The sequence below is a fragment of the Psammomys obesus genome, unplaced genomic scaffold (assembly GCF_907164565.1).
Source record: "Psammomys obesus unplaced genomic scaffold, mPsaObe1.curated_primary_1811, whole genome shotgun sequence".
NCBI classification, from domain to species: Eukaryota; Metazoa; Chordata; class Mammalia; order Rodentia; family Muridae; genus Psammomys; species Psammomys obesus.
In genome coordinates, this window is record NW_026592403.1 from 2,204,610 (window position 1) to 2,229,042 (window position 24,433).

The 24,433-nt window shown below is 43.3% G+C and overlaps 1 protein-coding gene across 4 annotated transcripts in view; it reads right to left on the reverse strand.

Moving 5' to 3' along the window:
- Pitrm1 (pitrilysin metallopeptidase 1) overlaps positions 1 to 24,433 on the reverse strand; it is a 31,617-nt gene that overhangs the window by 1,649 nt on the left and 5,535 nt on the right. For 2 of the 4 annotated variants that reach the window (XM_055613191.1, XM_055613190.1), the window contains exons 5-24: positions 23,613 to 23,727; positions 23,433 to 23,529; positions 21,936 to 22,096; positions 20,782 to 20,908; positions 20,435 to 20,523; positions 18,678 to 18,806; positions 17,953 to 18,066; positions 17,563 to 17,659; positions 15,941 to 16,075; positions 14,735 to 14,873; positions 13,238 to 13,354; positions 10,858 to 10,990; positions 9,570 to 9,690; positions 9,380 to 9,456; positions 8,988 to 9,153; positions 7,760 to 7,860; positions 5,310 to 5,430; positions 4,061 to 4,132; positions 3,335 to 3,447; positions 917 to 1,042 (exon numbers count right to left, since the gene is read on the reverse strand). In XM_055613191.1, the coding sequence (XP_055469166.1) occupies positions 917 to 1,042; positions 3,335 to 3,447; positions 4,061 to 4,132; positions 5,310 to 5,430; positions 7,760 to 7,860; positions 8,988 to 9,153; positions 9,380 to 9,456; positions 9,570 to 9,690; positions 10,858 to 10,990; positions 13,238 to 13,354; positions 14,735 to 14,873; positions 15,941 to 16,075; positions 17,563 to 17,659; positions 17,953 to 18,066; positions 18,678 to 18,806; positions 20,435 to 20,523; positions 20,782 to 20,908; positions 21,936 to 22,096; positions 23,433 to 23,529; positions 23,613 to 23,727 (2,350 nt within the window). The remainder of the gene's footprint in view (positions 1 to 916; positions 1,043 to 3,334; positions 3,448 to 4,060; positions 4,133 to 5,309; positions 5,431 to 7,759; positions 7,861 to 8,987; positions 9,154 to 9,379; positions 9,457 to 9,569; positions 9,691 to 10,857; positions 10,991 to 13,237; positions 13,355 to 14,734; positions 14,874 to 15,940; positions 16,076 to 17,562; positions 17,660 to 17,952; positions 18,067 to 18,677; positions 18,807 to 20,434; positions 20,524 to 20,781; positions 20,909 to 21,935; positions 22,097 to 23,432; positions 23,530 to 23,612; positions 23,728 to 24,433) is intronic. The other 2 variants (XM_055613192.1, XM_055613193.1) reach the window with 2 other exon arrangements.

Genomic DNA, 24,433 nt, shown 5'->3' on the forward strand with positions numbered 1-24,433 from the left:
AAAATTTATCACAGGGGGAAACAGTCTATGGTAATCATGTTGATTTAACAGTTCTTTTTTTTTTCCTGATCATCTACACTCAACACAACCCACTGACAGAGCAATGTAAATCTGATGGAAGCAGCAGCCCTCACAACACACTCCCTCTGTAACACCACAGTTCACTTGCTGACCTCACTGCTAGCCTGACTCCAACTGGAGAGGAAGTCACATGGACAGAGGGGTGTCAGGAATAAAGACGTTACAGAAGAGCCATGGAAAAGATACACATTAAACTAGCCCTTTCTTCCCTATGACAGACACAGAATCATCTAGAAGTTCACTGGAGGTGGGGTGGTTTCTGGAGTCCTCTCTTATGTCTAAGACGAAGCTCCTCTTAGTGCTTTAGGTTCACCATCAAGGAACAGATTTGTCAGTGGGACCCTCCCTGTTTAAAGAGCAGTCCCATGGTACAGTCTGGACAGGAAGAATGACAGCAGTGGTGAGGCTCCTTGCTCTTAGCTTGTTGGCGTACAAGACTTCAGGCAGTAGTGGCTCAGAAACTAAGCATTTGTAGAAAATGGCAACAGTCTCATGCCTCTGAAAGCCCAACAGAACCATATCCTGATTAGGTGCCCACACAGAAGTTTTAAGTTCAGAAAGCCCTCTGGTTGCACCCTATGAAAACAGGCTGGTTATGAAGCTAGAATTTTATCTAATGTAGACAATACAACAACACAGCCCTTACACTACTGTGCCTGATCCTTGCAACAAGAAAGATAGAGGCTGGTCTGGCTAGTTGCTCTAGATGGGAACGGCAGATGTAACCTTTGTTTGTACTAACATTCACAGAGAATGACAGCATTGTGAGTGAGCACAGCCAGTGGCTGGAATGTGGGTGCTGTCACATGGGAAACACGGTAACCCAGACACTCACCTGTAAGAGTAGAGCGTGAAAATCCCGCTGTGGCTGAGCTTAGCACCTCCACCGTAAGCACCTCCCTTTTCTCTAATTTCTGTATGCAAGAATTTAGCTGTCATTAAGCGGGCAAGGATCTTAAGGCTGAAATGAAGGGAGCAAAAATAACAACAAACAAACAAACAAACAAACAAAAAACAAGTTAGAGAGAGCATGGCCCATAGGAAGCATAACATAAAATCTAATGCCAAGAAATGGGGTGAATAACAGAAGGAAAATACAGTACAGATTGGCGGTGAGGTCATGAATAGTTGGCCCTCTCCCAAGCACTCTGACTTCCCTGTCACCCAGGGCCTTTTTAAGCTTCTGAGGCAGCAGCTGATCAGAGGCCAACCATTCCACAGAGGAACCTGGAACTGCCCCTGGGTACTTGAGCCTCTTGCTCTCAGAGATGGATCCATCTGGATTGCTGCCACCACAGGGCTTCAGGACAGCCTGTCTTTCTCCCTGTGGGTCTGCCCCTCTGCCGGAACCCTGGGGTACACTATCTATGTACCTCTACCTGCCACTCTGAAAGTTTTCCCGCAGCACTCAGATCCTGTCCACCATCCCATCTGTGATGGCTGATAGTGACTGTCAACCAGACAGGGTGCGTCTGTGAAGGAGTGTCTACACTGAGTTTACTGAAGTGAAAAGGCAGAAGCTGAATGTGGGCAGCACCGCCCCCTGGGCTGGGGACCTAGACTGTATAATAGGAGAGTGTGAGCTGAGCCCCAGTGACCACTGCTCTCTGCTTCCTGGCTGTGGACACCGTATGAGTGCTTTCACCACCCTGCCATGGCTTCCTCATCCTGATAGACTGTTGCTTCCCACTGTGAACTAAAATACTCCCCCCCCCCCCCCCCGTAGCTGTTTTTGTAAGGTGTTTTGTCATAGCATGGACAAAAGGGATTAATACAGTATAGAGCTTTTTCTCTTTGGTAGCTTCAACACCCTTGCTGATATTCTTCAGAGTGATTGGTGGATGAGTGAGTGTGTGTGTCTGTCTGTCTCAAATGCAAGTTCATTCTACATTTATCAGACAGTTTTAACACTTAATTACAGCCCAGAGGTGGTGGCACACACCTTTAATCCCAGCACTCGGGGGGCAGAGGCAAGTGGGACGCTGTGAGTTTGAGGCCAGCCTGGTCTACAGAGAGTTCCAGGGCAACCAGGGACTACACGGAGAAACCATGTTTTGAAAAAACAAAAACCAAACTAACTAAACAACAACAACAACAACAAAAACCCCTTAATTACACAATTGTTAAATACAGATGAGAAGAGCAAGTTGTTCTCTTTGAAGGACAATTGTACTTAGGGGCATAAGTATCTATGCTGCTGTATAATGGGCTGCTTAGGGATATAAACAGTTCATGAAAATAACTGCACACAATATGGAGCATTTCATCATAAAGGTGTTGTTTATAAACTACAGGGTGGGGTATGATTTGTTCTACATATGAGCTCTTGCTGGCTGGTACAGTCCCAGCATGCAGATGACAACGTAACACAGGGTCCAGTGTGCAAAGCTGGTGCAGAAACTTTCTGAATAAAAAGCATCCCTCACCCCGCTATCACACACTCATGCAGACCTGTGTGTGTATGTGTGTATGTGTGTATGTGTGTGTGTGTGTGTGTGTGCGTGCGCGCATAGGCCATAAATCACTGGTATCTTCTCTGTATAATAAATCGTACTAAACTGACTGTGTGTACAGGGTAGGTTCCCTGTCTCAGTGTTTGTGTCCTCTAAGACCTAGTGTCCTAGGGCAGTCTGGGCCCCTGGCCCTGTGACAAGGAGAAAAGAGAACAGCCCAAAGGATATTAAAAACGTCAAATATGGCGCCGTGAGAATAGCTGGAAGGCAAGCCATTCCCAGAAGCTGGAAGCCTCACCCAGGAGGAACACACTGCCAAGACTCTGAATCTGGACTCTGGCTGCACACTGCACTGCACATCCAGTCACTTCTGCTGGCTACTGTGAGTGCAGGGTGTGGTACTCTGTTGTCAACTGCTCGCTTTCCGTTCTTTTCCGTCTAAGTGCTGTATGCTTTTTAGTAAACTCATTCAGCTATCATGGCCGTTCTTCTGGCAGAATGTTCTTTATTCCTGGAGACAAGGTTTCCCACCGACTGGTTTGGCTAGACTGATGGGTCAATGAGCTCCAGAAGTCTGCCCGTTTCTGCCCCTGTGGCACAGGGCTTACAGATGTCACTGCACCTGGCTTTTCTGTGGGTCCTGGGGATCTCAACTGGGGTCCTCCATGGCATGGTAAGCACTTCTGACAGGGCCATCTTCCCAGCCAGCCCCCTTTCTACCTTCTATCATGCTGGACAAACAGTTTTCCTGAAGTCCAGATGTGAGAGAGGACATGCACTCACTGCCCCTCTCCTCCTACCTGGCATGATCTGGATTGGCGTAGGGGACAGTTCTGACACACTCGCCAACGTAGTTCACAGGGAAGGGCAACACAAAGTGTGTCTTCATCTGGCAGGCTTTGAAGGTGGGGTCCTAAGGGGCAGAAGCCTATGGGTCAGACCAGGATGCACAGCCAAATGTGGCCCACGGAGAGTAAACCCAGTCGGCACCATCCCAGAATCTCATTCTCCACGGGGGTTACTAGTGAGGGAGGAACTGCCAAGAACTGACATGGCAGAATTTCACGTAATCACACTTAGAAACTAGCAAGAAATACTCCACATTTGACAAGATGCATTAAGATAAAATTGCTATTAGATTAAAAGCACTTAAGATTGTGGCTGATCTTCAGGAACACATTACACTAGCATACTCTTCAAAGATCCAGATCAAGCAGCACAATTGTGGAAACCGATACATAGACAGGATGAATGCCACTGCTTAACTAGAGGCAGCTGCTGTGATGTCAGCACCATAAGCTACATTCCAAGGAGGGTAAACAGAAGTGGTGGGGCCATTTGGCAGCCTGAGTACGACACACATTCTGGGCTGTCTCAAGAGAAAAGGCTCAGAGCGGTAATTACACGAGACAGTGACTCCCCAAGACTAAGGCTGCAGGTCAGCCCCGGAAAGGCCCCACTAGAATGCTCATAATCAGAGGGTGGTCAGGCACACAGCAAGATGCCTGACACCCGTGGCCACTTACCGTTATCAGCTTTCTGATGATCTGGGACCCATTAACGTGTGCACCTCCACTGGGACCACAGTGTGTAGGTTTCTGAAAATAAAGAGTCCAAGAGTGAAGAGAAACTGCCTTGAAATATTTAAGATGGTAAAGACATTAAAGAGTTCGCAAAGTTCCTTACAAGGGTTAGCCAAGGCAGACAGACTTGTAAAATTTTAAGCAAATTTTTTCAAATAATCAATGAAGAAAACCTCTGTACAAACAAAATGAATTTTAATCATCCCCTGACCCGGTACTTTCTAGTTATAAGACTATGTCTTTCAGGGCCAGTGAAATGACTCAATAGGCCTGGACCCACACAAGGTAGAAAGAGATACAGACTCCCACAAATTGTCCTCTGACCTTCAAATATACACTGTGGCACACCTTTGCTCACATGCGCGCGCGCGCACACACACACACACACACACACACACACACACACACACACACACACACGTGTAACAGCAGCAACAAGAACAATGACCAAACTATCTCTCTATCTTCGAAAGAACTAGGTCAAGGTGACATGAACAGGCTCTAAACAAAGGAGCCAAAAGATCAGCAGGTCACCTGCGTGTGGCCCCTCTCCACAGTGTGAAGAGGGTGAGGAGGGTGGTGAAGAGGCCATGGACAGGGAAAGCAAATGACAAATGGAAGAAGGGACATGTGAACCACAGTAGAAAAGACACTAACATAATTCCTGTGAGGTCTGCAAAGTGTCAGCCTTCTTCAGTGACAGGTGAGACTTCCAGAGGCTCAGACTCAAAACCCAAAACCCAAACAAACCTTTACAAACCAATTGAGCTGGTAAGATAATTGTTGACCAGTATTGTACCCGATGATACAATCCATGGCATAAAGAGTCACAGTGAAAAGGCTTTTTACAAGCTTGTGTGTGATACAAAGCCTCACAAACTGCGAAAGAGAAAGTCATCAGATCCATGTTTCTGGCTCTTTTTTATATACCACATCCCGGGCCAAACTCTTGCTCTTCCCTGTCAGGAGAATGTTCACTGCTATGCATGAACAAAACTACATGGTGTAGGGTCCAAGCCCAAAAGAACAGGGTCTGAATTCACCTAAGTAGGCTGATGCGGGCAAGTCATTTAATCCTACCTACGCCCGTCTCTCCAACTGTAACCAAAACGATATTAATTCTTGTATCTATCATGCCACGAAGAATCAAGTGATGTGCATCAAGGTCAGAACTGCTCCTGGATTCTGTTACCTCAACAATATGTGGGCGGACAGGTTTCCGTTCCTTTTTGCTACGGCCCACATTTCTAAGGAAGTTTTCCACCTCTTTCTCAGCCTGAGGCATCTGCTGAGGGGTGGCGTTCACTGAGCACCTGCAGAGAAGAATCGTGTACATGCAAAATCATCTAACTAAAACAAAAACACCCCCCAGTATTTTACTAACTTATAACATTTTTGTATAAATGACACAAAAATGTGAAGTGATTTACATTGTTTTTGCTATAAAGTACTCAAAAAGTGTTCAAAAGAAATAGTATCCAGATGTGGGAATCATACAGCCATCTCATTCCCTACAGCAGCTTTAACATCAGTGTCGTCAATGTGACATACACGTCACTACCTCACAGCTGTTAATGCAAAGATTTTCTGAAGGGCAAAAAGCAGAGAGCGAACATTAACAGCTCCCATTAATGCCTTCAGATCTGTAACAAACTTAAAAAACAAAACCAAAAAAAACTATGACCATCCACAAAAGAATTCAATAATCTGAAACTATAAACTTGTTGATAAAGTAGAGAATTAAAAACAAAAATTATCTATGTGTGTGCATATCTACATGTACTATGTATAGCACCATAATATGTCATGGTACCTGGTATGTGTGCAGGTACCATGGAGGCCAGGAGAAGACATTGGTTTTTCTGGAGCTGGAGTTACAGGCAGTTGTGAGCTGTTCAATGTATGTGCTGGAAACTGAACTCCAGTCTGCTGCAAGAGCAGCAAATGCTCTTACCTGCTGAGCCATTTCTCCAGCTCCATGAAACAGAAAATTAAGGCGCCAAAAGCATTTTAAGACAGCCTTTTACAAAGCGCCTCCAAGCTGGAGAGAATCACAAAAATTGTCTATTGCATAAAATCCTGCAGTGTGCATGTTTCCTTCTTTGGGGATTATATTCACAGTGGTAATTATCGCATACTAACTATATATGGGCTCTATACTCACTGTTTGTATATATTATCAATTTATTGCATCTAAGAAACTTGAGGGGCTAGAGAGATGGCTCAGAGGTTAAGAACACTGGCTGTTCTTCCAAAGGTCCTGAGTTCAATTCCCAGCAACCACGTGGTGGCTCACAACCATCTATAGTGAGATCTGGTGCACAGACAGAATGATGTATAAAGAATAAATAAAATACTTAAAAAAAAAAAAGAAAAGAAAAGAAAAGAAACTTGAGTGTTGGCAAAGGTAGGCTAGGGTGTGAGAGTGAACACAGGAGGAAGCAAGCCTAGGGTATAGGTGAGTGCTAGGGTGTAAAATGAACACTGGGAAAGTTAGCCTTGGGTATAAGGGTGAGTGCTGGACCATGATGGCCTGGGGAATTATCATGAATGCTGGACTAAGAAAAGCCTGGGGTATAAAGGTAAGAATGGAATCCTGCTGGACTGGGGTGAAAGGGAAGGAAGTGCAAGCCAGGCCCACACGACACTAAAGGCTGGAGCACTGAGTCCCATTCTTGCCAGCTAGCAGGCCTGTAGCATCCGTTAGTGACTCTCAAGAACTGACTGGAGAAAGGTACCAGGAACCTATGTAAAACAGTAGCTTTGATTATTCATTTTCTTGTTGATCATCAGTGAATATTCGATCAGTATTAGTGGTACCAAAACAGTGCATATAAACTACTGATAATTCATTTTTCTTTATGCTCAAGCCTGAGGGCGGAAAGCTAACTTAGTGTGAACTGACATGGGTGACTGGTTTTATTCCAACTCAACACAAGCTAGAGTCATCTGAAAGGAGGGAACCTCAACGGAGAAAATGCTTCCATAAGATACAGTGGCAGGGCATCTTCTTAGTGGTTGACGGGGGAGGGCCCAGCCCATTGTGGGTAGTTCCATCCCTGGGTTGGTGGTCCAAGGTTCTATTAGAAAGCAGGCTGAGCAAGCCAGTAAGTAGCTTCCTCTTTGTGGCCTCAGCCTTAGTTCCCACCTGGTTTGAGTTCCTGATTTGGCTTCCCTCAGGGGACTGTGACTCTGGATAGGTAAGACAAATAAAGCCTTTCTTCCCCAAGTTGCTCTGGGTCATGCTGTTTTGTCACAGCAGCACAAACCCTAACTAGGATACTGGTCTTGAGCAATATAACCTTTACTAGGTCTCACCGATTCCTTATTTATGAAACATTTACTTTTGGAAGCAAGTAACTTGGTACCCTAAGTCTACTTTGTAATTCTAGATTTAAATTAATTGCTTTCTTTTCCACCTCATACAACTTTTATTATTTTAAATCAAAATGTTATTCTTTTCATTCCTACAAAATATTATTTTGAAGTCTAGAAGCCGTTGCAATTAAACACCTACACCAACATAATTTCTGTTTTGAAGATAAGTTCAGGTAATTACGTCTTCAAATGAAAATACCTAGAGATGACACTTCACGAAATGGGGAGAATCCTAAGATCTGTTGGGAAACAATTGCCACCCACCTCATGTTATCACAGTTTAGCAGATATTTCTTGATCCGTGGTAGTTTTCTCAGGATGGGCTTGATGTCTGCCATCTCTGCAACTCTTTTCATCAACTGCACCTGAACCAAAGGAGGCAGACACTGAGTCAGACCACACTGACAGCCAATACGATGCACAGTTCAAATGGATTTTAGGGGACAGCTGTGGCACTTGGAATGAGAAAAAACTCAAAACTCATGGAGTTAAACACTTAGACCCTAGAAGGTCACAGTGCTGTTTGGGAAGACTACAGACCCCCAAGGAAGTAGAGCCTTGCTGGAGGGGGCAGGTCACTGGTGGCAGACTTTGTGGGTTTCTCGCCTCACCCCACTTCCTCTTCTCTGTGCTTCCTGAGTATGGAGGGAAATGTGGTCTCTGCCTCCTGCTGCCATGCCTTTCCCACCATGATAGACTCTATCCAGTTGGACCCATGAGCTATGATAGATCTCTTCTTCCTTAACCTGCCTTTGGTTATGGTATTTTTATTACACTAGCAGGAAAACAACTAATGAGAGAGTATGACTTGTGATTCTCTAGAATTTGGCAGAATTATAGAAAAGTATGTTTGCAGAGCACAACCATTATTTTGGCATCTTGTAATTTCTACTTAGTAGTAATTTTATAGTTTCACGTTGTCTATTTCTTGGACGGGTCTGGGAAGCAAACAGCCCTAATACAGACCCTGACTGAGCACTGGATATACCTGGTTGTGTGCACACGTGTGTTAATTGCTGAAGAGTGGTGTGGGTGGTGCTGAAGGAGTGTCTAGTGCAAAGAGGAAAGTGAGTTCAAACAAACACTGTCCGCATGAAGTCTGGGAGTTACATAGCAGAATTAAGTTAGAAAGTTAACCTTCTGGTTTCAGTGTGTGGGTGTACATGCATGTGTATGTTTGTGGACATGTGTGCAAACGTGTGTGTAGGCCAGAGAACTTCAGCTGTCATTCCTCAGGAGCAGCCCACCGTTTTTATTGGATGCGGTCTCCTACTGGCCTGGGATTCTCCAAGCAGGCTGGGTTGACCGGCCAGCAATGCCCAGGGATCTACATGTCTCTGCCTTCTTGGCACTGGGATCATAGCATAGGCTGCCAAGCCTGGCTGTTAGAAGGTTAGCTTTTTGAGATAAAGCCACTTATTACCAGATAACATTACCAACCCTAGGAAGCCTTGCTCATCCAGAATAAGCAGCTGGCCGTGCCAGTGCCCACCTGATCCATGCCACCAAAGGTCTCCTGCAAGTCCCCCGCAGGTGTGAGTGTCTTGCTCGCTCTGAGAGCTGCGTAGAGATGGCCTGAGTCTGGAATCCCGTTGGAGAGCTCCTGAGCAGTCATTTTCACCAACACTTTGAAGTGCTCTTCTTCTTCAAAGCATGGGCTAAAAAACCAGAATAAAGTCTTCAGAATGACCCAGCACCATTCTGATACCATGGCCAAGTAATTATAGAGTAACCCAGTATCTTTCAAAAGTTCTATATGCTTAGAAATTAATTACAAGTAAAACCAGACTAGATCTGGATAGTGAAGCAAATCTCTTGGGAAAGCATTTCAGAGTTAGATAAGTCAAAGTCCCACTTTTTAATACATGGTGAAAATAAAGTTACTTGTTAAATATTTCACTCCACAGGTGCATCATGTCTGGCAGGTTCCGTTCCAGGCAGAGGGATGAAAATAGCACACCCTTTATCAGCAAAGAAAAATATAAAAGATGAAGTTAATTATGGTACCATTAAGGATAAGGACACCATGGAAACAAGCTGCTGTCTATAGCCATGATGGAGAGTCAACGGTTACCTGCTCATAAGTATCCAGCTCAGAGTCATCAGGGAGCACGTTGGGGGAAACAGTCATGCCTCCTGTCTTCAGCTCAATCTGCTGGGCTAGCTCTCTGTAGTTAAGGATGCCACAACCCAGCCTGAGGAGCAAAGGAGTACACCTGAGTTATCAGAGCTCACCTATGTAACACCTGAATTACCATCCATGTCCATCATTTTCAAAAACTCCACAGGTTACCTGTGCTAATTCACAGCCACAACTCTCCATATCTCTTGTACACTGCACAGTTCCTGAACGCATGTTGGCACTGACCCTCTCCATAGCTCATGTGTCCTCTCACTGAGGAACAAACCCATGACTCCATTTGGAAGTCATGTCCAGTGTCCAGGACACTAGCTAGACCCTTTAGCAGCTAGTGTCTGTTGCTAAAGATAACAGTCTGAACGTGCTTTTCCAGCCCTTAGCTTGTACATGTTTCATGAGAGCTCTCTTCCTCCCAAATATTTTCACATGTAATTCACTTGCTCAAATATGTGGTGATGGTGTGGGAAGGATCTAAGAAATATAAACATATTTGTGTACTGATATGTCTAGAAGAAACACTATCAGTCTGAGCCCAGAGGACTCCTGAAAACTGGTTTAAAAGGACAAACACTGGGAGCTATTAAAATGGTTAAGAATGGGAGAACTTTCTAAAGGTCAAAAACATTTTTCAACGCAATGCAATCCTTAGCCAGGGACATCTCTCCAGCCTTGGCTTCCCTTTATTGTCCTGTAACAGGAGAGGAAGGCTGCAGCTGTTACTCCTCAGCTTGCCACTGTCAAGAAAAACTCCATGCACGATTCCGAACCTATCCATCCTCTGGCCTGTGGGGGAGAACCATCACTGCAAAGCTAGCTCAGGAGAGAAACAGTGACACTGAGGAGGCTGCCCCTCTGGAAAGACATGCCGCGAGCTAGCCCTTCCACTGAACTGTTCTTACTTCCTGACTAAGTATATTCTCCTTTCTTCAAGAGCTTCGGTGATCCAACTGTACAGGTGCCTTTATAAGCATTAGCCGCTTCTAGAGATTCGCATTTTAACATAATATATCTACAATAAAAAATATGACCATAAGAAAGCAAACAGCTTGTACATACTGTGACAATACTAAGTTTTAAAAACAAAATGATTTCCTTGAGGAAACTACCATCAGACCATGAAAATGACACAGACACATAAAGGACACACGGACACACACACATACACACTGTCAAGAGTATGTTGAACAACAGGGATGTGTCTCTACTGAGCTCTACAACTCACTTGGTCAGCACACTGCAGAAGAGAGGCACATAGGGCCTCAACTCCTCCGGAAGGGTGTTTAAACTGGAAAAGGCTCGGAAGTACACCACGCCATTGGTGGGCTGGGGGCAGTATTGCACAGGGATGTCTCCAGCTGGAAAACAGAAGCCATCCTTTTGGTTTAATTAATAAAATTTGACTGGGTTTGTTGTTGTTTTTCCAACAGGGTCTCATGTAGCCAATGCTGTCCATTCAAACTAGACATTTTAGCAAAAGATGACCTTGAACTCTTGATTTCTCCCACTGGGATTACAGGTAGGGGCCCTCACACTTAGTCTGTGTGGTACTGGGGCTGGAACCCAGGACTCTGTGCATGCTATGCGAGCTCTCTACTTACTGAGCTCCAGCCCATGACAATTCTTAGCATATAAGGAACCACTCCACTGCTTTTCAAGGAAGAAGGCTTGAGACTACAGCTACACGTTTCTCCACTGCTCTTTCATTACAGCATAAAATGGCAACGCCACAGTGTACGGTAGCTCCTGCTTGCTGAAGCACTGTGGTGGAAGAATAAGCATGTTACTCTAATTTCACAACTAACTGCAGCAGCATCTCCGTGTCAGTTTCACCTGCATCTGAGCCCAATATTGAGAACTTTCTTTCCTCAACATGGTTAAATCCATGTTGATGAACATTCCCACAGTATCTGACTCCATTATTGCCTCTGCTCTATATGCCGCTGGTCTCCTCCAATGAGTGCCTCCACCCTTCAGGGGCAGTGTAATGTCTGTCCTCCACAAACCCTCAATGTCCTCAGGACCCCACGGCCTTAGGGTATCGCCCCAGCTCTGAGGGTAGGTTTTCTGGATTCTGTTTAGTATATCCCCACCCAGGACAGGGCCTTGCACTGAAAGAGGAGTGAACACATTTGTCGATGACTGATTTACTGAGGGAGTTGGGGTGATTACTCTGTGGTTAAAGTGCCTGCCTCACAAGCACGAGGACCTGAGCTGGAATCTCCAGCCATCCATGTCAAATGCCTCCTGGGCACGCCTGTAACGTTCACCTTGAAGGTTGGAGATGGGATTCCCCAGAAGACGCTGTCTAACAAGACCAGTCATATCGGTCAACTCAGGATTTGACTGAGAGACCCTGCCTCAGTAAATGAGTTACAAGATCAGTGGAGATTGAGTCCCGACATCAAATTCTACATGCACAATGTCTCACACGTTCACACAACCACATACATGCACACTTACATACACACATCCAAAATGGAAAAAATGTAAATAAAAACTGTAAATTAAAAGAATAAAACATTAACCCCGATTTCTCAAAGCTCTCTCTCTCAGCTGTGTGTACAAACCTATACAAACTAATCAGACATGACAAGTGAGATGATCACTGTTAAAATGTGCAAGGCAAGTTAGAGCCGCCTCACAGGAAACAGTGTTCCTCTCTGGGGTTGTCAGCAAGTGCTTGCCTCGCATACTGAGACGCTCAGTTCCCAAATCAAATCAAATCAAATCAAACCCCATCCCACCCTCCACAGAGCAATAACCTCTGGTTGGATAAATTAAAAGAAACTCTCCATGGCCACTCACAATTTCATGTGCTGGCATCTTCCAGGAAACTGCCACTACAGAGATAACTGTCTCTCATGCCAGCAGCCACAAGCAAAGCAGAAACAAACAACTCTAAGATCTCATAAGCAGTGAGACAGGAGCCCCTTTCCTTTCTCTAACTCCCCAGTACCTAAGTCTGGAAGTGTTTATCCCCCCTACAACCTATCCTATGATGACAGGCAAACTAAAGATCTGCAGTGAGGTAAGAGCAGGAAAGACTCCTGCAAAAGCCACTCTGAAATCAACCACAAGGTAACTAGGATTCTCACCTGATCCCAGAAGCAGTGAATTCCCCTGACACCCTCAAATCTACTCCCAGGCCGACACAATGCTTTTTACTGAACAGAGAAGTCTATTTATCATGGAAGTCAAAAAATTATCCAGGGCTGGGAGCTCAGTTGGTGAAAACAAGGACCTGAGTCAGAACAGTCAGAAGTAGAGGCACACTCTGGTAATCCCGGGGCTGGGAGATGGAGACACACAGCTCTCTAGCGCACCAGCCTGGGTGACCTACAAAACCCTAACTTCTAATGAGTGACACTGTGTCTTGAAAACATGCACGCACGCACACACTCATGCACATAATCTGTACACACAACACACATACAGGCATATATACATGCACATAGAAATGAAACAATAATTTGCTAGGCATACAAAGAGCAGGGCTATATAAACTGGTTACTAACATCTAAAACATCACCCTGCCTGTTAACAAACTGCTCTTTACCACAGTCAAAGAACCCAGGGACCCATGAGAATGACTTGATGGTGACCTGCGAGGGCGATGTCAAACTTGGTGAAAGGCATGACGGGTTCAATGTCAGAGACTTTTAATGCTGGGAGACAGGAGGCGTCTTGAGGTTTACTTTGCTGAGTCCGTAATTCTAAACCTAAAGTGGAAAAAAAGAGAAATGAGAAAAAGAGACAAAAAGAAAAAGTAAAGACCAAACAAATCTGACTGAAAGTGTTAGGGTTTTATGCCCTTGATCTGTTCTTCCTCATTACCTAAGATCCAAAATGAGCCACTGAGGCCACAAGCAGAGAGGATCTGATCATCAAAGTGTATAAGGAACCTGCCATGCATGTCTAGGTAAACCGACATCACGGAAACATTCTGCAATTACCCTGGCACCCCAATTGCTCCTTCCTTGTGTGCACTCATAGTCAGTATCTGAAACACTCAGTTAGTTTTCTTTTTCCTTTCCTCAAATTAAAAGGTCCCTCATGGCATGGACTTTAGTCTTTCATGCCAGTCAGACACCAAAGACACTGACAATTAAACTTAATAAACCTTTTCGCATTGTGGGCATCTTCTGATTGGACGTCAAGCCACAGACGTTCCAAATACTGAAGCACAGGCTTTAAAACCCACCATGAGAAACAACTGTTAAAGGCGCTGGCATTGTGCCTACTCTAAAGGAGCTCAGCAGATAATCTGTACAGAAAAAACACCTCCTATGACCTGAGCATCGTCATTAATGGTGCTGTGCTACTGCTCAACTTTAACTTTCAGCTTGACGCAACCTAGAAACAGCTGTAAAGTCTCAATGAGGACGTAAGTAGACCAGGTTGGACTTGGGTGTGTCTGTGAGGGGTTGTCTTGAGTAAGACTGAAAAATGTGGAAGAATGAAGAAAGCGGCTGAGCCCAAGTAGGCTGGCAGTAAGTATGCATGCATTCTCGGCACGACGCTCTCGACTCTCGATGTGCTGTCAGAGCTGTTTCATGTGCCTGCCACTTTCACTTCCCTCCTAGGATGGCCCATAACCTGGAACTGTGAACTGATATAAGGAAATGAACTAGTGTCAATTTTCTGATATGGTCAAATGTCATGGCTGGAACTTATCATGACATATCTTTAGTCTGTAGCTGTATGGAGGATAGAGGACATGCGGGCATTAGGACAGATACATGGCCTTTAAAACAAGCAAAACTGGCCTACTGTCAAGTAGTCTTGTGTGGTGGTGGTGGTGGAGGAGAAGACAGGCACAACAGCCTTCAATTGAGAATCACTTAATTAACCAACAATGCTTCCAGGCCTGGAGGCATAGGCCTGGAATCCCATGTACCTAGAGGTTAGGAGATTGAGAGGTCAAGGCCAGTGTGGAGACCTCATCTCAGAATAAAAAGTGAAAGGCTGGAGGCCAAGCTGAGTGGTAGCACTCGCCTAGCTCACACAGCACCCTGAGTTCATGCCCTGGGAACATCAAGCCAAATAACAAATAGGATTCATCACATCAAATCAAGTAAGTCACCCCATATCCGTCTGACCTTTCTTATAGATCTGCTGCTTGTCCGTCAGGGATAGAGAATTCACCTTTTGCTCTAGCTTTTCTGTCTCCATCTGCGTTTGTTTCTCATAATACTTGTCATCTGGTTTCATGGATAAAGTCAGCTTGTGATGATTGTTCTGTGGGAACCGTGGCAACAACCACCCAGATTAAAACATGATTGGGTAAAATTCAGTCAGAACAAATTAAAACATCTGAGAGTAGCTTGCACTTGGGCTTAGAGTTCTGTTTACCCACCTCTCAAATCATGAGAACTTTAGTAGGGCTGTCTGGCAGCTTTGATCACAGGGGCCTTATAAAATGCTCACAAGCACACCTGCTCTATGGTCAGTCAGTACATGAGGCATAGGTGGTTTTACTACAGTCAGACCTATTGTAACCACTGTCTTTCCCAAAAATGTGCATCTCGGTTTTAAAGGAAACCTGCACTTGCTAATGTTATGAATTAAAAGATAAGAAAACTTAAAATTAATTTGATCTAGTACTATGCATTCCTGAAAGTCTAGAACTATAATTTTCGTTTGTTTTGAGGTAGCCCAGGCTGATCTTCAACTTACTATGTAGCCAAGGTGACCTCTGGCTCCTGATCCTCCTGCCTCTGCCTCCCCAATGCTGGCATTAAAAGCCACCATGTACACCTCTGGAACAAAACTTAAAATTCGTCGGTTTATAAATTATGTGGACAAAATAGATGTTGACCAAATATAAAAGAAAAATGTCAGGTGTTCCTAACATGCTTCTGTTATTTACTTCAACAGTTAAGCAGGTGCACAGATGTTCAACTGTAATCCTACCAAGGGAGGCATGTGGGCTAGATTACAGCAAGAACTCACAAGAGCTAGAGGTGGAAGTGTTCGCCTATAATCCCAGCACTCAGGAGTCAAAGGCAGGAAGGCTGAGTGTTCAAAGCTAGCTTTGGTGGGTATGCCAGGACACAAGTCAATCAAAATGTGTATAAACAGGATACAGGGAAACCATAGGGGTAAGGATCACGTTCCTCATCCCAAACAACGGCAATTATTACAAGAAAGATATCCTTCCAAACAGGTAACTGTGAGACCCTCAGTAATTAAGAAGAATACAGCGAAAGACACAGCTAAGCACAACAGTCAATAACTTCAGATTTTTCATTATTTTGGAACCTAACTACCAAGTTATAGACAAAAAGATTTTCCAATTTTCTTACCTTAAAATACTGCCTTACTTTTTCTTGTAAAAATTTTGGATTTTCCTTAAGGCACTGCCTAAATTTAGTCAATTGATTTCCCATCTTCAGGAGCTCCACGGGGTCCCCATCATGATTCCAGCAAGAAGCTATATACTAGGACAAAGAGTTTTAAATACACAATGCAGTGTTATTACCTCAGAAAAAGTAGGTTGCCCCAGTGGACATCAAAGGTGTTGATAGTCTATTGTGGTAGCAGTGTCTCCTTTTTTTTAGATTTATTTATTCATTATATTTATACAATGTTCTGACCACATGTACACCTGAATGTCAGAAAAGGGCACCAGATCTCATTATAGATGGATGTGAGCTACCATGTGGTTGCTGGGAATTGAACTCAGGACCTTGTAGAAGAACAGCCAGTTCTTGAGAGATGGCTCTTAACCTCTGAGCCATCTCTCCAGCCCCACCAGTATCTAGTTAAAAACATCATGGGTGTAAGGGCTTGGGATACAGCTCAGTTTACACAGCACTTGTCTGGTATGTTCAAGGTCCTGTGTTCAAGGCCCCATTTCCCTAGTCCCAAGACATATCTGTTTATAACATAATTTAAGTCATTATTTGATTGCAGAAAGGCCAATTAACTCTACTTTGTTTATTATACATTTTATCTATGTAAATAAATCTATTCCACATGCAAACATAGTATTCCCAAATAGTCAGTTAGGGAAACTTGCTTTGCAACTACGCCCATCTGTGTTTGATCTCCAGAACCTGCATTAAAAAAAAAAAAAAAAAAATAGAAAAAAGAAAAAAAAGCAAAGCATGGTGATACATGCTGGGAAGGCAGACAGGTGGAGGTCCCTGTGGCTCATTGTCCAGCCAGCCTTGCCTACTTGTTGGGAGGCCAGTGAGAGATGCTGTCTTAAGAAAGAAACAATGGACAGTAGCTAAGGTGCAACATCTGATATTGCCCTGTGGTTTCCACATACACACCCAGATACACATAGACTTTCATATACACATGCTTGCACACTTACAAATATACCCACAGGCAAATAAAACTATCAGCCAATTAAACAGACTAATCAAAAAACAAAAAAACAAAACAAAACAAAAAAAACCAAAAGGGGCAGCAAGATGGCTCGGTGGCAGAGAGAGCTACTGCTCTTGCAGGGGACCCATGTTCAATTCCTGGGATCCAACACCCTCTCCTGGCCTCAGAGAGCTCCTGAATGCATAGTGTACATAAATTCTCATCGGCACTCACTCATACACGTATTTAATAAAATATTTAAAAAGAAAGAAAAAAATGAACCTAAATCATAATATTTGTATTTGATTTCGGATAGTAGAAGTTTGAAGACAACTAAAAATCAGTTATCAGTGCTAATCAGTACGTTCAGTGCCGTCAAGAACCACAGTTGTGGTGAGCATCAAGGTGTACATGTCTGTAACCCTGGCATCCAGGGCGCTGAGGCAGAACTGAGCTTGGGGCCAGCTACATGGTAGGACCTTATCTAAAATAAAAGTTAAAGAAAAAAACAAAAACAAAACAACAACAAAAAATAACAGAAAGAACCAGTGTTAATAAACCAAAATCAAACAAAAGGGAAAGCAGTGGTGCCGACAAGATCACATACTGATGTCAGGGCAAGGCCAAAGCTGGTAGACTGATGCTTCATTTGGATTTCGATTTTATGAAGCAAGGCTTCAATTCGATCATCTTCAAATCCTTTCCTAGAAAAAAACAAAGAACAAAACACTAATTAACAAGTGAGATGTTAAGAAAATGGGGAAGAAAAAATAAGAATAATATGCATGTATGAAAATGTCACACCTCCCATTAATCTGTATTCCAAAGAAAAAATCTGGAATAAAAATTAAATACATCAATAATTACACTGAACCAACACATCATATTACTTCGAGAGGAGGCTGGTATTGCCAGCTGTGGAGATGGCTCAGTCTCCATCCCACAGAACACTCATGAAGGAAAGATGGAAGCAGGTCATCATGACACATGCACATACTCAATAACTTCTTCAATTGTCCTGTCCACAAGCTCTCTGACTGTCTTGACATCCTTCTCTGCAATCCCCTGGAGGCCGACGCTGAAGTAAGCCTCTTTCGTGTAGCCATTATATCTAGAATACAAAGACAGGCAATGCATTAGAAGCCAAGTACTTTCATCTGTGGTGTACTTTTCTGACATATCAGGACTAAAGACTTTTAACTCTCCATCACCACACTAGAGAACAGAGTAAAGGAGTATGTTCTCTGACTCTTGCTTCTCATAGGTAGCTAGTCAAATGTACATCATAGCCTTTTAAATATTTCTAAAAGTCAGTACCACTTAAGCTTTTGTGTTATGGTCAAATGATTTTAGAAATACTGACCTGCTGCATTTTACAACACCTTAATATTATAAGGAATATTTAATGATATAAATTTTAAAACACAAAGTAAGTGTTATTGATACAAAATACCAATATATCCAGGCCTTGGAACACAGGCCCATAATCCCAGGTACCCCAGACACTGAAGCAGGAGCACTGAAAACACAAGGCCAATGCAGGCAAATCTGCCAATCAATCAAACTAAGAGACCAGTCAATCATTCAGATTAACCAAATCAATCATATCAATTTAAATCAAACCAATTAAAGTACCAATCAGCCAACTCCATCAAATCCTACTCATACCATTAAGTCAAACCAAACAAGTCACTTAAATCCAACCAAAGAAATACAACGTACCCAACATCAGGAGAAAAGTCTGTGCCAAGTCCAGATTCAATCAAAGCTTTGTAGAAGGGGGAGTTGGGCCCAGCAATCAGGAGGGAAGACAGAAGGTTCAATGTGAAGGCTTCAAAGGTGTCAGTGATACTTTGTGGGGATGGGGTGATAAGGGAACATTAAAAAAGATGCTGATCGCTATACATATATCTATATTAATTTTTTATTCTCCTTTCATACATTACAGTTTCCCCTCCCTCCATCCCTCACTCTCTTCCCACCGCCTCTCTTCTCCCCCAGATCCTGTCCTGGTAATGATGGCATGTTTTCTTTTTTAAAACGATGTGTGTGTGGTTTTTAAAGACCTATTTGGATTTTAATTGTGATACAGAAGTAACAGTAACAAACACTCAGTTGTGTACAGACATTATTTCTACTCTGATGGATAAGTTCAGTAAAGGTCACATCGAAACTTTAGAAAAAAAAAGCATGTGTATAGACATATTCCTGTGTTTCCAGTTGTGCACACGGCCACGGCATCGTTCCTTGGATGCCTCCACCTATGTTTGCTCACACAGGTTCTCTGACTTTTCCTAGATGTTTCTGATTCTGCTTGGCTGGCTGGAAAGTGAGCATGTGGGCCTGCCTCTCTTCACCCCTTCGTCAATCCAAGCACAGAAATTACAAGTTTGTGTCACCACACCCAGCTTGAAAGCTCTGGGATAGAACTCAGGTCCTCCTGCTTGTGGAGGAACCAACCACTTTATGGACCGGGTCATTTCTATAGCACTGAGAGCTTTTGAAGTCATTCACAACTATTATTAAATCAGCACCTACATCTCCAACCAAGCCTAATTTCTGCTAGAAATTCTCGAAGTTTTACTTTAACTTAATAATTATATGGGATAGGATGGGGGTTCAGAATCAGGAAATTAATTTAGTTACACTTGAGATGCTATCATAAGATAGTCTACCATGTCTTTTGACATACTGTAGGTTCAGCAACATGACCACGTCAGCACCATAAGAGAATGTTGGTTTATGAGTGGCAGCTGGAGCTCAGGTTGGGTAGAAGAGCCCTGTTTTCCTGTCTTAGGTGGTCTTCAGGGCATGAGTTTGATGCTCTCTTCAGTAAATCTCTAGAGTTAAATAGTTTTGTTTGTGGCATATTCTCCTGAGGTTAACTTTCACTTTTACCTGAAGTGGACCAGTGACCTCAACTCCAAAAGCTAAACTATTGAAAGCAGTCTCTTTTCTGAAAACATTCACTGTTAATGAAAACTAGTCTATACTGAGAAGGGCAGGGAATGTGGGTCAGAGGGCAGGGAACTTGCCTACATGCATGAAAACCTTCGTTTTCCCAGCACTGCATTACAAACAAGGAGTTGTGGCATATCCTTATTACCACAGCATTTGTGAGGTAGAGGGAGGAGGAGCTGAAGTTCAAGGTCATCCTTGGCTACATAGACAGTTCCAAACCAGACTGAAATGCAGAGATCATGTATGAATATGTGTGTGTGTGTGTGTGTGTGTGTGTTTATGTGTGTGTACACAATAAGAAAATTAATTTTCTCCGATTGGCTGGCAAAATTGATATTCCCCACCCCATTTCTGATGTTATTAAAAACTTGACATTTGTTTTCTAGTCTTAAAACTTGCTTGATCCTTGAATCCTCCCACCTGTCCCCTAAATTATTTCTGACTGTTGAATTATCTGGCCTTCTAATCAGTGTACTTTCTTACTGTCTGCCAGCACAAATTTTACAACACACACTTACTCTGGTAATAGGAAGCTGACGCTGACAGTCGTTTGTTTAGCGGCATCCGTAGCTAGTGAATCCGGGCCACATGTTATATGGAATTCCCTCTGCAGAATGATGTGGTACTTTAGACAGGCACAGAGCATGGTCTTAAACAATCATAGATTATCTGGACATGTCAAATACTTGGCAGTAAATTCGCTTTTAACCACTAACCCTTCTCTCAGTCTTACAAAGCTTGTGAACACTTCACAGCTCAGGACAACTTCTCAAAATATTAATAGTACCATTCAGCCCAAGCCTCTGTTTCAATACATTTGACAGGCAGGATAAAAACACTGGTGGAAACTGCCTGGGGCACTCACAGGCTTGTCCCAGCGCTGCTGGGCTGGCACCGCTGTGCTCGGCTCCATTTTCTGAAATTTACTCAGGGCTTCTTCATGAATTTGTTTCAGGTGCTGTTCCAGCTGAAAATTCCCATACGTGAAGAACCTAAAGTCCAGGGAACACAGACAGCAGCACCTTATTGGCTTGAAAGTGGCAGGAATCAACTTCAAGGGCTTTTGCATGAGACAGAGGGTACAAAATATGTATCAGCTAATCTCCTCATGAATGTGAACTGCATATAGGAATTATTTTTTTTGTTTTGATTCAATCTAACTATACACAGCGAACAGGAGGACTTGGTTAAATGCAACAGAAATTACTTAGTTTTATTTTGAACCTGTGATAAAGGCATTGCAAAAACCAAATGAGTTCCCATGAGATGCAATGTGAAAAAGAATGGATCTAAGATTGACAGACGGAAAATAAGGAATTTCATAAAATTCAACTTCAGGATACAATTACTACATTACATGTTTTTAATATAATGCACTTAAGTAACCCACGAGAAAAAAAAGGCTACAAATGCCAAGGTGATCTTTCTTTTCCCTCAAAGCTACCATTTAAAGTTCAATTAGCCTGGTATGGTAGCACATGTCTTTAATACCAGCATTTAGGAAGCAGAAGCAGGTGGACATCTGTAAGTTCAAAGCCACCAGATCAGTATAGTGAATTTTAGGCCAACAAGAGCTACACAGTCCAAAAGCAAAAACAAACAAACAACACACAATAACAACCAATCAACCAAATAAAAAAAACAAAACAAAACAAACAAGCAAAAAACAAAACAAAACAAAAACAAACCTAACAACAACAAAAAATAAAGTTCAATTCTGCAAAACACAACGGAATGCTCCCTGAGTATGGTGAACATCAGTCCCAGCCTCCCGCAGAGATGTGAGTCTACAGATTGCTTTTAAGCACTAAACACTGCCAACTGAGAGTTATGGCTGTAGATGTTTACAATGATTTCCCGGTAGGAACCACAGGTGAAACAGAACATCACTATCTTACCCAGAGCTACGGATCTGTTCAGCAAACATTTCTTCATTAAACGAGAAGCCACATCTCTTAATGTAAGAATGCAAACAAGTCAACTATTGATCTACCATCAAACCGCTACACCCAACACTACCTGGCATTGCTGGGGTGATAGTGAGTAGCGTGGAACTCTTTCAGCTGCTCCCACGTGAGCTCTGGGATGCACAGTGGATCCCCCCCAGAGACCACGGAGTACGTGTGGTCAGGAAGAAGCTTGTTCTGGAGGTGCTGGGAGAATATCCTCTCATTGTCTGTCTTGAAATTGAAAATTAATAAGTTAATGAAAATACTTGTAAATCAATGCCTCCCAACAGCCACACGTGCAGTTTAGCTTCTCGCTCAAGTTAATCTGTGGATGGGACCTGAGGTCTGACTCTCTTGTGTTACAATGTTTTGGTTTATGATATGTAAACATGTTTTTTTGTCCACACCTGTTAAGTGTCTTGTGTGGAATGTGGTCTTTGCCAGGTGGAATTAGTTGAATTCTGAGGACTTTGAGGGGCAGAGGAAAAAGGTACAGCTGCTTGGCGGAGGACTGTTTGCTGCTGGTTTGCTCTGCCACTGCATTTGCTGTTTGCTGATTTGCTGTTTACCTGGACTTCCAGATGACTGATATTGGTGTTGCCCCCAAAAGAATCCTATGACCCTACCCAGCAGGAAGTAGCAGAGAGAAACCCACCCCTTGTCCTCACTAACCTTCTTTTCCTCCTACCCAGTGTTGGGGGTTGGAAGGGAGGTAGAAGCGTTTAATAACCCTAAATAAAGGAGGATTGTTAAAAAATCAAGGTCAGCACTCTTGGATGCTCAGTTTGTTTTTCAACAACTGTGCAGCTAAAGTCAGAGAGAGAAGGTTAACCATGGGATAAGAATGGGTGTGCAAGAATTCTTTGGTGTGCTACCTATGTAGACACAAGGACGCTACTATCATGGAGCATCATGAACAAAATGATACTAAATAGAGTAGAAAAGAATACAAATTTACTACTCAAAGAGGCCACAAGAATCAGAGCATCCTGGAATATACAAACCACCCCACATACTTCAGAAGGAATAGGACAGGCAAGGGCAGGCCTTCACATTCTCGGTCATGTATAATAAAACCAGGCCCTTCTGAGGGGTTTTGGTTCTGCTGACAGTACTGACTCCAGGTAATTTAAGCAGCTGGGTGAGAATGGTAAATAACGGATCTCTTATCATCCAAGCACATAAAGGTTTCAAAACTTTACAGAGGCAGGCTGAGGGGATGGCCCAGTGGTTAAAGCTGAGTTCAAATCCCCAGCTCACATATAAAGCGGGACACATTAGCAACCCTCTGCAAACTCAGCACTCCCATAGCAAGATCAAGATGGGAGCTAGAAAAAGGACAGTTTCCAGAGAGGTGCAGGATTCTCTCATGTGAAAAACAGGAGAACCCACCTCCAACAAGGTGGAAGGCAAGCACCAACACATTAGGTTGTTTTCTGATCTCCACATTCACGATGACATGTTATATGCTACATAAAATGTTTAAATGAACATGCTACATACAAATACATACATGTTGTTTTTTAAAGATAATTTTAATGCAACAGAAATGAAGAAGGACACTTACAAATGCCCCTTTCATCTCATTAAAAACGATTCCTTTAAAGATCAAGGGTGTCTGAGGGTCACTTGGATTCTCATGTTCTAGTCGCCACCCTTCCTGCCTAAAGAAACGATAAACGGGTAAGTAAAAAACGGTACCGAGCAGACAACTACAGCCTGAGTCATATAACTAATCATTACATACCAGAAGTCTAGTTCCCTCAAGCATGGGAAGAATGTTGCATCCAAATACACTGAAAGAAGGTTCTGGAAATCTTTGGGATTTTGAGTGGAAAACGGATACATCGTGTAATCGCTAGCTGGGGAGAAACAGAGTAAGATTTTAAAATATACAAAATGCCTGTGGAAACTCATTACTCTGAAGTCTCACTTCTTGACGTGCTTCAGTATTTACTTCCCACGGGACAGAAGGCAGGAGGCCTGCATGCGGTACTTCTACTCAGCCTATCACCCTGAGTCTCAACCTATCCCCAAGACTTCTGTGAACAGTCACCTTCCCTATGTTTTGATTTGATCCACTGCTTGACTTAGTTGCTGATAAGACTAATTTAATTTAAGTTGGATATTAATCACAACACTATAGATGCTGTCGGGACATCCCCAAATGTGCTCTGAACTTTATTAGAGACACTCCCACACCATTGTTCTAAAACCCTGGTTTTCACTGACTTACTTATTATTTGTGTGTGTACACGGAGGCCAGGGTTAGTGCCGATACTTTCATCAATTACTCCCCGCCTTTTATTTTGACACAGGGCGTTGCACTGAACCTGGAGCTCACCAGCTGAGCTACACTGACTGGCTAGAAAGTCGAAAGATCCTCCAGCCTCCACCTCTGATGCCCTGGGAACCAGTGCACCTGGCTTTCACGTGGATGCTAGTGTTCTGAACATGAGTCCTCACGCTTGCATGGCAAACACTTTATCAACTGAGCCATTTCGACAGCTCCTGGTACTCCCATTTTTATAATCTAACCAAGGTGTTGTTCTCCTAAAATAGCTGAGC